Source organism: Electrophorus electricus, chromosome 10 (assembly GCF_041902795.1).
Source record: "Electrophorus electricus isolate QZ-2024a chromosome 10, ASM4190279v1, whole genome shotgun sequence".
NCBI lineage: Eukaryota > Metazoa > Chordata > Actinopteri > Gymnotiformes > Gymnotidae > Electrophorus > Electrophorus electricus.
This window is the reverse complement of record NC_137506.1, coordinates 3,696,934-3,710,000: the sequence shown is the minus strand read 5'-3', so window position 1 is coordinate 3,710,000 and position 13,067 is coordinate 3,696,934. Positions and strand designations below refer to the sequence as shown.

Here is a 13,067-nt window from a genome sequence, read left to right as displayed (position 1 = left end):
TTATTTTGTAAACTTCACAAGCTTTATTGGCTTCATTCTACACCCCATAGCTGTGCCTTTTCTCGACGGGACCTCTCAGATGAGCAGCTGTCCTCGCTTGAATGTTTGTGTTTGTGTGTTTGCTGTGGTGTCTGCCCTTCCTTTTCCTCCAAGTGATTTCATTGGCTCGTTTATTCACTGAGGTTCACGTCCTGTCTGCACTGACGCTTAAGGAGACCCTGTAACCAGCTATGGGAAGGTCCCCGTCAGGAAGGCGGGTGGTGTTTACTTGTGCCCGTTCCGTTCTCCCCTCTCCTCCATATGTATGTATAGCATAAAGGGAGAAACCACAAAGGAGACAAAACATCCACAGGATGCGCTCCTTCCTGCTCCCGCCGGCCTGGGCTTAAGCAGTGCTCATGTGTCAGAGGAAGCGTGTAGGTGGTCTCACACAATCCCCCACTCCCCACCCCTGCCGCGCTAACTCCACCCCTATTCTTTCCGAGCCCAGTCCTGACCTTCAGTATAATTGATCTATACAGGGACAGAGGGGAATGAAGGAGAAAGACAAGGTAGCAGCTGGGTTTTTTTTATGCTGTTTTAATTTGTTTGGGAGATTCCTAAACTTCAGTTATGGTCTCGACGCAGGCTGACACTCAAACACACAGACGGACACTCAAACACAGAGGCTGACACTCAAACACACAGCTGACACTCAAACACACAGACGGACACTCAAACACAGAGGCTGACACTCAAACACACATGCTGACACTCAAACACACAGCTGACACTCAAACACACAGCTGACACTCAAACACACAGCTGACACTCAAACACACAGCTGATACTCAAACACACAGCTGATACTCAAACACACAGCTGATACTCAAACACACATGCTGATACTCAAACACACATGCTGATACTCAAACACACAGCTGATACTCAAACACACATGCTGATACTCAAACACACAAGCTGTAATAAAGATGTCATTCACTGTCCTGTGAGCTGTACACAAGCACATAAACACACAAACACACAAGAACATATATGGAACATATATGCACACAAACACAGACACAAGTGTGGTAACTTATATAGACACCTAAACACATACCGTAAGCACATTATTATGCTTGTGTAGAATGGAGTCCTGAAGCTAAACATGCATTAACAAGACAATTCATGTATAAATTTCACATTTGTAAAGAATATTCTTATCACATGTATTCTTCCCTCCAGAGAAAACTTATAATAACGATATACATTCTCCATTAACTTTTACAAGGACGACTGTTGTTCCACACAACTATGCTCTGGATAATACATAGCTGTGAAACGCTGTTCAATTCACATGAATTATTTTTCTGAATTTCAAAACTGATTCATAACTCAAAGTGCCCATGAAGGTTATAACACAGGCACCTACTGCTGTGAACAAGTCAGCCAGCAAAACACTCTTCTGCAGTCAGATGTGTCTATAAGACCACAAACACTGATCTAAGGCCAGCTATGGCTTTTTATGTACTAATAGAAACTCTTTGTGAATTGTAAAGCTGATCTCAGTCCTGCTGTATTTTTTTCTGAGAACTGCTTGAGATATATAGGCACTGCAACTCTCTGTACACTCCATTTGGACTCTAAACTAGATTACAACCTTCAGATGACTGCAGTCTATGACAACTGCACCCATTCACCCAACCTGTACAGAGAGATGCGTTTATTCCTCTGTGCTACCCCCCACCCCCACCGCACAAACACACTCACACACACACACACACACACACACAAACACATTTTCTTTGCTTTCTCTCTGTCACAAAAACGCAATTGTGAGCACTTTCATCTTTCTTGCAAGGACAGTCTATTCTTTTATCCCTTGTATAGCCCCTCCTTTTCTCAGGCAGAGAAGGAGTTGTGTGCCTCACCCTGTTTGTACAGGCGATCTCTTGCCCGAACTGTAAAACACAATGGAATAAAATATCTTAAGAACGACCCTCAGAAAATCTGCTCCCAAACCCCGAGCTCTGCAAAGAGCATTTTTCGTTTAGTTTGCGTACTGTATTAAATCTACTGTAAATTGTCAGTTGGTTCCTTGAAAAAATTCCTTAATTTTCCTCTATCCGTGTTCCTCTGCTCCCACTTTAATATTACTGCTAAATGACAGAATAGTTGGAAAAAATTTAACTTTAAGAATGAAAAATTAACGAAATATGGAACACATACTGTCACTGGTCAACAATGATTTTGCTTCCTGCAAAAAAACCCAAAAAACTACCTGTGTATTATGTATTTTTGCAATTCAAATATGCTTTTAGAATTCCTCTATCGTCTGTAGTTTTTTTGGTCCTGTATACTCGTATGTCAGTATGTATACTATGGAAAAGTGGTACCAAAGAAAGTCGAGCCCCTCTATGTTGGTACACTACTACTGGACACTGAAGAGGAATGAGGTCAAATGTAGGGAAAAATGTATGTTTTTACATACTATGAATAGGTAATATATAATTAATGTAAAATTGAATTGCCCTATGTGATAGGGACATTCTAAAAACAGACTCTAATTCAGTATAAGAAGTATATACGAAATCCAACCATTTTAGTTTGGGAAGCAAAAAAATGGTTCAGATATTGGTGTCTAGGACAGTGGTGTTATTGCAAGCCACGTGACAGTTCTTTCGTTAAGCAGTGTACTGCTATGTGTACTAGCTGAGTCAAACAGCTAATTCAGGAAAGAATAACGATTCCAGACCAATTCCAAACTAAGTCTTCAATTGTAGCTTACAATTATTTCTGATCTAATTCTCACAGAGTGGTTTAGAGCAAATCAGACTCCTTTCTTTTCATTAGAGCAGAATAACCAGATTAGGATTTAGAACACTTCTGTCACTTCTACTCTCCTAGAGACATTTTGCTGAAACGTCCAAAGCCTCCTCTTTAGGCAGTGGAGAGGCGGTTTGATTTTATTTCACATTAATGTCAGTGAAGGATTTCGCTAAACACTGCGACTGGGGCCCTCTGACGCGGTTCACCCTGATAGCGATGTGGTAGAGTATGGCCTTGTTCCTTTGTCTTTTAAAATCGGCACAATGCACTAAGCATGAAAGCCACACACGTGCAGTTTGCTGATCCTGGTGACACTGTTCAACCTTGTACCTGTGAACCCACACAGAAGAATCTGAATACCACCACGAATGGCATTCACACCCATACAAATAATCTGTTACTTCAGTAAAAAAAAAAAAAATTACAAAAAAGACTCATAAGCTTAATACCCACTAATGTGTATGTAGTGACTGACGGAAGACATTTTTGGAACTCAGTTGAAAGCAATGGCATTCAAAAATCATCCTTCCTTTTTCTGCTTGGGTATAATTGTATATCATAATAATAGCTATGTAAAATGTGTACTCTAACCCTATACCGTATCAAGCCGTAATTATTTTAGTGTCAGAATAATTCCATTTGATTTCGAAGAAAGAGAATTTTAAAATCCGCATTTGCTGATGTGCGTTTTAAGTCCTAAAATACAGATGATGCCCTCCAAAGGATCAGGAATCCGATCCAGCAACGCTAAGCAGAAGAGGATTTATGCCTAACAAGTGGTCATACCTAACAACTTAGAAAAACAGAAACCGGTGCACAGCAGCCAAAGAGGCATGTAGCACAACGAACTCTCCATAAAGCCTTGTAGCTAATTTGCGTCACAGCATATGAAATGGAAATAAATAAGGAGACGTGTCTGCTGTTGTTTTGCAGTCGTATATAATATATATTCACACTCGCATCACAGGTCACAAAGATTCAACATAATATTGAAGCACATTGAAGTTGGGGATGGACTGTCCCTGACTCTCTCCCCCTCATTCACTCCTGCATTATTTGCAAATAGACTAATGATCTATTTATTACAGACGTGAAATAATTTACAATAAAATAACATTTTTTTTTTAGTTACAATTCTCGATTTTCTGTTCTTTTATACTACATCAATGTCAGCCCCAGGCCTTAGCGGATACCGTATTCTGCTCTCTCATCGCCTCCTGTCCCACTGTCTCCATGGTGACAAGGGTGTGTAGAATCTCTCAAGTTCTGGGTTTTGTTTTGTTTTGTTTTTGTGGTAGAAAGGACACTGGATTTTACAGAGAAAGAAAACAGGAAAGGAAACAATTCACATTGGTGTTGTGCTTTTTTTGTTTGTTTGTTTTCATTTTGGTCATTTGGGGGTTTTTTCCACTTGGCAAAAAAAAAAAAGTACGGTCCATTAAATCCACGTAAATGATAAGTGAATCTCCAGAACAGAGTCCTCTCCTCCTGACCCCTGGCCTTGGAGCACTGGGGGGAGTCTGACCTCGTCTCAGTACACGTAAAACATGAACTCAGGACAACATCTCCAGGACCACCAAACACGCAGAAGAGCAAGACTGCATATTCAAGACATTAAAACACAGATCGAGACGACCTTTGAGAGAAAACAAGCAGGAGAAGGAACCCTCACAAAACCGTGAAAAAAAAACAACAGTGATCACAGGACTACGAGAACAAGTTTCAGCAGCTCAACTGGGCTTCTTGATTTTGATTTGCTTTCATCTGAAAGTGAAAACCAGGCCTAAAGTGTAAAGTTTGTGTGTAGTTGCTGCATGTTTCAAACACTTAAGCTGTTGATGCCATCATATATTCACGTGCTGTTCACCGCCCGAAGACTGGAGGTGTTGCGGGTGTTGTGGGTGTTGTAGGTATTGTGGGTGATATGGGTATTGTGGGTGACGTGGGTGTTGTGGGTGTTGTGGGTGATGTGGGTATTGTGGGTGACGTGGGTGTTGCGGGTGTTGTGGGTGTTGTAGGTATTGTGGGTGATATGGGTATTGTGGGTGACGTGGGTGTTGCGGGTGTTGTGGGTGATATGGGTATTGTGGGTGACGTGGGTGTTGCGGGTGTTGTGGGTGTTGTAGGTATTGTGGGTGATGTGGGTATTGTGGGCGACGTGGGTGTTGCGGCTGTTGTGGGTGTTGTAGGTATTGTGGGTGATATGGGTATTGTGGGTGACGTGGGTGTTGCGGGTGTTGTGGGTGATATGGGTATTGTGGGCGACGTGGGTGTTGCGGGTGTTGTGGGTGTTGTAGGTATTGTGGGTGATATGGGTATTGTGGGTGACGTGGGTGTTGTGGGTGTTGTAGGTATTGTGGGTGATATGGGTATTGTGGGTGACGTAGGTGTTGCGGGTGTTGTGGGTGTTGTAGGTATTGTGGGTGATATGGGTATTGTGGGTGACGTAGGTGTTGCGGGTGTTGTGGGTGTTGTAGGTGTTGCGGGTGTTGTGGGTATTGTGTGTGATGTGAGTGTTGCGGGTGTTGTGGGTATTGTGTGTGATGTGAGTGTTGAGGGTGTTGCGGGTTCCATGAGTACTGTGGGTGTTGTGGATGTTGAGCGTGTTGCGGATATTGAGAGTGTTGCGGGTGTTGAGGTTGTTGTGGGTGTTGCGGGTGTGCGGGTGCCGTGGGTTTTGTGTGCCGGCTGGGCTCTGGAAACATGAACCAAGATCTCTGTTCTTTGTACAAAAAAAATATATATATATGAAATAAATAAAAAATTATTAAAAATGAACATTTGGTATCTGAACAACTCAGTTTAACATCGGCAAGTAATGGGTTAAATTATAAACACAGCAGTGTTCACTAGTGAACAGTATCTGTGCACTCTACTGCCTATTTAAAATTCCCTTCCTTACGAAGGGGGAGCCTGTTAGTTAAATAAGGGGTGTGCGGAATAAATCCCTACACAGACCATGGACCTCATTGGATAACGTAACTCTGTTGTCAACTTACCAGTGCTTAATGTAGCTGCATGTGTGATTAAACGCGAAACATGTGACTGCTGTTTACTATGACTTAAGCCAACCTTTATGCATGTATCAGAAATGGAAGCTTCCTTCATCATTTCCCAGCAGTCTCAGAAAAAAAAAAAACCCTACTTGGCTTTCTAGTAGACAGAGGGCTGTTATCTTAGCATAATTAACATGACTAAAAATGTCCAGCTCAAAAAACGGGCTCCCAAAAACATGTGATAGTGAATATCTTGGGGGGGGGGGGGTTGTTTGTTTTTTTCTTGCTACATTCCTTCTTCAGGCATTTGTGTCAAAATTCACATAGGAGTAAAATTCTGAATTAGTGCAACAAGCTTGAAAACTCCTCCTCTTTCTGCAAAAGATGAGTGTAGATCTGTCTTTCTGCAAAAGATGAGTGTAGATCTGTCTTTCTGCTTTCACTGTTCCGAGAGGCATCACATGTGCGTTCTGACAACATGAAGAATGAAATAAAAAGCAAGTGTGACAATCATAGCACAGACAACACAAAGGAGACCAAGAGAGATTAAAAAGGGCCAAAAATGAAAGTTTCAAAACAAGAAGAAGATATTTAAAAATAGCCACCTCCCAAACAATCATTCCAGAACTTTCTTGTCCACGGCCTCTTTGCCATTGGTCCGCGAGTAAGGCTCGAAGGCGGAGGAGCTCAGGTAGCGAGCAGACAGTTCCTGCAGGTTTCCCGCAAGCGAGCCGGCCATGCCCAGCGGGGCGGAGGAGATACGGGAGGCCACGGAGCCCAGCAGCGAGGGCATGGGAAAGCTGAAGAGCCCGTGGGCCGGCGACGAGCCCTGCAACCCCGATGCAGTCCCCGAGCTGGTCACTGCCGGCAATGGGGGGCTCCCCGCAGCACCGCCTGAGCTGGCAGCTCCGCCCCCGCTACTGACGCTGCTGCTGCTGCTGGAGGTTCCCCCGTTAGCAGTGATGCTCAGCGGGGGTCCACGGAGAGCCGAGCCCAGCGAGGAGCTCCCGCAGTGGGGCATCAGGCCCGGCAGCCCTGGGGGTGTCAGCAAGCGACCCTGCTCCAGCAGACGCAGCACACTGCAAGTGGCTGCAGTCTCAGACACCACAGAGCGAAGCTCAGAGTCTTTCCCCTGGTCCTTCTTCTGCTTGGTCCGGCGGTTTTGAAACCACACCTTTACCTGACCACAGGCACAGACAGAGGGGGAGAAACAGAGGTAAGAGAAGAAAGGCTTTATAACTAACTATGTTGAGAAGCACTTACTGATTTATTAGTTTGAGCAAATAGGAGGCGAAAAATATAAGTGACCACCGTGGCACAGATACAAAGGATAAACACTAGAGTATGAAACTGTGAGTACCTTTTAAAACAGAAGGCTATCTGAGTTAACCTTCTTTATTCTCATTAATATTTCTCCTTATAAAAGGACTTTGTGCTTTTAAATCAGTTTCCTGCTACCAGCCTAGTAGTGGAGGACTTAAAGGTATGGCTTAGAGGCTCACACAGAACTATAGTACTAATAGTTACCCAGATTTTTAAATACGAGAATACATTCGGAATAAAATGCATAACCAAAAATTAGGAAGCAATTAGAAACCAAAACATTATAAAGTAGGCTGTTGTTGTTGTTGTTTTGTTTTGTTTTTATTTAGGGTTTTGCTCAGAATACATATGAGATCAATAACCTGCATTTTAACCTGAATTTTACGGGGGACAAAATATGCTGTAGGATTAATAGGGCGTCCTTTCGGGTCTGTTCTCCATCGACGGTGTCAGGCAGAGGTAGGTACCACCAACTACACCACCTGGCCATGAATTAAACATAACTAAATAAAATTACACAGCTGCAATGATGTGAATTATGAGCTTGAAAGGTGTGTAGTATGAGGATGTTGTGTGAGGTGTTGTGTGAGGGGGTGGTAGAAAGTCCAAAATTATCAGTCTAATTTCATTACTGCTAAAATAAGGTTTTCGGTTTGGTTGGGCTATATCAAACAGGTTTGCTGATATTTCTCTGGATACTGGTTTCTTGATGAGCACAGACATACACAGACACAGGCAAACACAGGCAAGCACAGGCAAACACAGGCAAACACAGGCAAACACAGTCACAGAGCACTAGGGAGAAAGAGCAGACAGGCTGTGTGACCTCATACGTTCCAGATGAGAGTTCTGTAGATGTTCTGATGGCTCAAATTATTCAACAAATCAAAATGGTTAAATGAATGCAGGTCAACTTTTAACTGTGTCTCTTAAAGCTTCCGCAGTGTGTTTCAAAATATTACAAAGCACATCACAATCACAGTATGGAACAATATAATATTTTTGTTTATAATGCGCAACCCTTTTGTCTATGGTGCCTCTTCTGCACCTGGAACCACTTAAGATGAATCACTTTCTCTCTCATACACACTAATACACAGAGAGACAACAGACACACACATTGACACACACACGGACAACAGACAACAAACACGCACAAACTCTGGCAAACGGCATTTTTTGCGCTTGGTGATTATATTTTGTGTGTGTGCTTCAGAACCAAGGAGTGCCAGTTGAGTGAGATGATGTCTATAGGTTCATTAGGGGAAAGTTGTGTGAGACTACAGTCAGAGGCAGGGCGCTGTAGAGAAGGAGAGCTATATGGGACTACAGTCAGAGGGGGGCGCTGTAGAGAAGGGCGAGATGAACAGAATAATATAAGTAGAGACACGCAGAGCGGAGACACGTGAAGCTGAGAGGCACAGACCAGAGGCATGCTTACTTTACATGTATGAACATGTTATGTATGTTAATAACAGCTGCATGAAGCAAGTTTCTTTTAGTGTGGCTTATAACATCTGTTAAGGAGAATGTCCTGCATCGCTACCTAACCAAGCTGAAACCCACCAGAATATTTCAGTGTATTTTGTCTTCTGCCGTATGAGGTTTGGGTCACATATATATGCATATATAAACACGGTTAAACAGGCCTGCGCGTATTGCTTGTCGGCTCATTAAAGCTATAACGGGATCTCCGTACCAGTGCAAGCCAAAAGAGTGTAGGAATTTCCTTCAGCGAAAACCAATTCTGGGGGCAGGGGATACACAGAGGTGTGAGCAAGCCAGTCACACGCACAAACAGATGCACGCACACACAGGAACACACGTGTGCGCGCACATCCAGATGCACACACCTACACTGATACACGCATACATATACGCACGCACACATGCACTTCTGCGCAATGCTTTCATGGCATTTCAGCAGAAAACAAAGCCCATCTAAGAAAGCCTCAAATGAAGAGAACATAAGAGCAGTTCAGCTGGCACTACGATGTAGACTACAGCCTGGCGGTGTACATTACAGCCAACCGCACAGTGTAGGCTACAGCCAGACCTGTAGTTTAAGCTACAGCCAGCCCTATGGTGTACAGCTGGGGTCCTCCATGCATGAGTGTTAGGAAGGGAAGGAGTGTATGCATATTACTTAGAATTATCTGTCTGTGAATACAGACATGTCTATACACAGACTTGATATAAACCTATGTAGTGTGTTTGCGTGTGTCTGGGTATGTGGGTGTGTATACGTGTGCAAGCGTGTGCGCGCGTGTACGTATGTGTCGTGTGTGAGTGTGTGTGTGCGCATGTGCACGTGTGTGTGTGTGCATGCACGCGCACATGCGTGTACCTGCGTTTCAGACAGGTTGAGCTGGCGAGCGAGTTCAGTCCTCTCTCGGCCCACGACATATTGACAGCGCTGGAACTCCATCTCCAGGCGATATAACTGCTCCGCTGTGAATGACGTCCTGGTCCGCTTCGGCCGGTCCAGATCCAGGCCCTTGGGTAGGATAATCTCTCGGATTGAGCCTTTGGCATCTGGGAAAGTAAATAAATGCCTGTCTGTATCTGAATCAGATTATTCAGATATTATAACATCTATGTATATTTGTGACAATTTACAATTCAAACATTAAATACACAGATAATGCAAATAAGATTAAAAAAGATGATTGCTTCATTTTTCTCTGGATGGTAGAATTTGCTGCAAAATAAACATGCACATTTTGGTTCAAAGTTGATGAAATTCTTTCTTTTTTTTAAGAAATAATCTTAACAGAAAAAGAGCATCTTTTGGTTACAATCACATTAATATATACAGCGTACTTCAAATTAATATTTGATTACAGGATCTAATACATATTTATTACATCTACAATTAAAAAAAATAAGAAATTAAAGAAAATACTAATTAAAACACAAGTTCATAAATCAGTTGATAAAACATCAGAATAAAGCCTTAATAAAAGTGTGGAATGCTGTATAAAACGAAAAGACAATTATAGCAAATAATATTTACTAAACATGTAGCTGCATTGTTTATTCATGTGATTTCAAGATGTTTGACATTCCCCGTCTCTTTTAGGAACACACTTAAGGTTTCCCAAAATAACGTAATTTAAATATTCTGCTTAAAAGGCCAGCGATTTTAAAAATATTTTTAAAAAATGTAAGATACAATTATCATATTTTCCTATTCCTAAAAATAGTTTAATTTTTTCTAACTCAAAAGTGATTTTAAATGTATCAGTATTACTGATAAAATTCAGACACAACCAATTTGAAATTATTTCACTCAATTTAAAAAGGACTATTTTTAAAAAAACATACAAAAAACTTCACTTAGATGTGAAATGCAATTTATAACACTTCCTTAAAATGACCACATTGTTAATCTTATAGTTTTGATGGACATTCTAACACCACTTATAATAAAAACTATCACTATGTATATTACTGTTAATTAAAATTAATTAATTAATCAATGAATCCCCTTTTGTGGAGTTTTCTACACTCTTATATGTTAAATATAGCCCTGATGACAGATTTATCCTGATTAGTGTTATAATACTGTAGTTCTACTTTGACCGTGACACTATTATCCGCTAAGTGTTGTAAATTAGGAATATTGGTTTCTTAACAGCTGGAAGAAACAAGACAATAATTTCATCAGGTTCATTTCACTGGGGTTTGATCAGGTCTCTGCGCGTGAGCCAGGCTGAGCTCAGCAGAGACCAGCCTTATAGGTATTAGGATGCAGTTAACCTACACAGCACATAACACTCTTCTATTCTTCAATTAGTATAAATCTAAATCATTTATGGCTACTTTATCCTGCACAAAATTTTGGTCTGATAGGTTTTTCAGTTTCTTCTGAATTAATCACTAGAACTTTGTTCAGCCCCCCTCCTCCAAAAAGACTGAAAAATGATAAATTTCACATTTGTATTAACTCTTAAACATTCTTTTAAAAATTAAATCACTTTTAAAATGAACAGATTAACTGCACAAATTAAAACTATGCAGGTGATTACATGCTTTGATAAATTAAAAAAAATACTTTTATGAATTTAAATACTAAAAATAATTCATATATTTTATCAGTTTATTCATGGAAATTAATCTGGAGGCAATTATCTTATATAGCTGGAAAATTATTATTCAATTAAATTTAGGAAAATTATTTTTTATCAATTATTACCTCTAAATGTGATTATTTTTAGCAATAGGACAAGCACAGAGTGTTATTTATTCTTGTTGGAGATTAACCTGAATTTCTTTGACGTGTGTTTAAAGGCTAACTATGTCGGTAGGTCTAGGACGAGTTGTGTGTTTGTGAGGGGTGTTGCGATCACAAAAGCTAAATCTTCATCTACATTCTTCTTCTCTGGACCAGGAGTTTTAATTCCTGTCAGTGCTGATGCTAAGATGAAGGAAGCACACTTCACGAGAGACAAGTCTGTCCGGCCAGGACACCGAGGGGCTTCCGTTCGCGGAAAAAGCTCTCTTACCTCGCACCAGTATCCGACGACAGTAGTCCGGGTCTCCAGAGCTCGTCCGGGTTTTCTCGCAGTTTTCTACAGATCCAGATGAAACAAAGGGCTCCAGTGACTCCTTCAGCAGCGTTTTGGAGAGGCTCCCCTGTGCCTCCTTCCCCTCCTTCATCTCCTTCATTCCGTTCTTCAGTCCCGCACCTGCGTCGGGTTCCTGGCCGTACCGCACATCCATGCTTAGCTGCTCCACTGGGACTCTCCCTTCACCTTCTCCTTTGTTAGGCAAAAAAAAAAAAAACGAAAAAAAAAGACCCGAGCCGACACCAGGGGTGTGACAGGACAGTGCGCCGCTGCTCGGGACTCTCGGTATTGTAGTTTCTGGTGGCCCGTGCGAAACAGCAGATTTCGGAGCGCTGGAGTTAGAGAGCTAATACTGGTGCACCGCTTGGCTTCGGAGCTCTGTTAGCAGCGTGCATGCTCTCTTGGTCGCTGAGCATGAACTTCTCGCCCAAATTCAACAGTAATTTGGCGTCCCCTCTCCTCGTTAGCTGCACATCAGCCTGATAGAGACGATCCCCAAACAATCAGAACAGCGGATGGACGCATGCTCACTCGTTTCAGATGATTACCGTAATTTTGCTGCCTTCAGATTTGCGTAACCTCCTGAATGTGCTAAATTGTTTGGGGAAATATATGCTGCACTAATGGAGGGGTGCACTGTCGACAACTGCTGTACTAGCTCGTCCTCACGCACACGTACACACACGCTCGCACACTCACACACGCACACATACAAACACACACACACATACACACAGGATCCCAGTCGATGATTGGTCTTGAATCGCAAAAAGAGAGAGCACACACACTCTCACTCATGCACTCACACTCCCGACATAGAGTGAAAAAGAGAAGCCCTCAGACAGAGAAGCCCAGAAAAGTTGGAGTCAAGCTTGAGAGTCCCGCGGCTGGCCAGAGTCTTGCTACCCAGTGTCTCGCTACCCAGAGTGTCACAGCCCTAACGGGACGGGCTCGGGCTCTGGTCTAAGATCACAATTAGCCTGGTCACAGCACAACCAGCCCTTAGCAATTCACACCGCCCCACAATTCACACCGTTCTCTCCCAATCTGAGAGTGTGTGAGTTCACGCAGACATGGACAGAATGAGAGAGAGAGAGAGAGTTGGGAGGGGGGGAGAGAGAGAGAGAGAGAGAGAGAGAGAGAGCGAGCAACAGAATTTGATTGAGGGAAAGAGGTGGAGAGACCAAAGGATACAAAAAGAAAATGAAAAAAAAATGAAATCCACTTTGGTCGGAATTCACAGTGCACAGTCTGACAAAAGAAGGGAGAGGCGCACCGATGAACTCCCACCGGCAGGAAGACAGGCGGACTCGCTCCGGCAGGAAGACAGGCGCCCAGCCCGCAGGGTCTCGTCGAGGCACTCAGA

At 42.6% G+C, this 13,067-nt stretch overlaps 1 protein-coding gene and 1 long non-coding RNA gene across 2 annotated transcripts in view; both read right to left on the bottom strand.

The window, feature by feature from the left end:
- LOC145659421 (uncharacterized) overlaps positions 1 to 362 on the bottom strand; it is a 2,620-nt gene extending 2,258 nt beyond the window's left edge. Inside the window, exon 1 of the long non-coding RNA XR_014125632.1 lies at positions 1 to 362. This exon is cut by the window's left edge and continues 11 nt beyond it. This is a non-coding gene — a long non-coding RNA (uncharacterized LOC145659421).
- Positions 363 to 6,364: 6,002 nt separating this feature from the next.
- Positions 6,365 to 11,958, bottom strand: vax1 (ventral anterior homeobox 1). The gene is made up of 3 exons (XM_027024599.3): positions 11,639 to 11,958; positions 9,478 to 9,665; positions 6,365 to 6,987 (listed from the first exon to the last, which is right to left on the bottom strand). The coding sequence occupies exons 1-3, from the start codon at positions 11,853 to 11,855 to the stop codon at positions 6,424 to 6,426; spliced, it is 969 nt and encodes a 322-aa protein (XP_026880400.2). The 5' UTR covers positions 11,856 to 11,958; the 3' UTR covers positions 6,365 to 6,423.
- Between the last annotated feature and the right edge of the window lie 1,109 nt (positions 11,959 to 13,067).

Excerpts from the sequence above, each read along its gene's own strand:
- vax1 (XM_027024599.3), bottom strand. The coding sequence starts at position 11,855 with ATGGATGTGCGGTACGGCCAGGAACCCGACGCAGGTGCGGGACTGAAG. Across the intron at positions 9,666-11,638 it reads TCGTCGGATACTGGTGCGAG|ATGCCAAAGGCTCAATCCGA; the intron begins GTAAGAGAGCTT and ends TTACTTTCCCAG. Across the intron at positions 6,988-9,477 it reads TCAACCTGTCTGAAACGCAG|GTAAAGGTGTGGTTTCAAAA; the intron begins GTACACGCATGT and ends GCCTGTGGTCAG.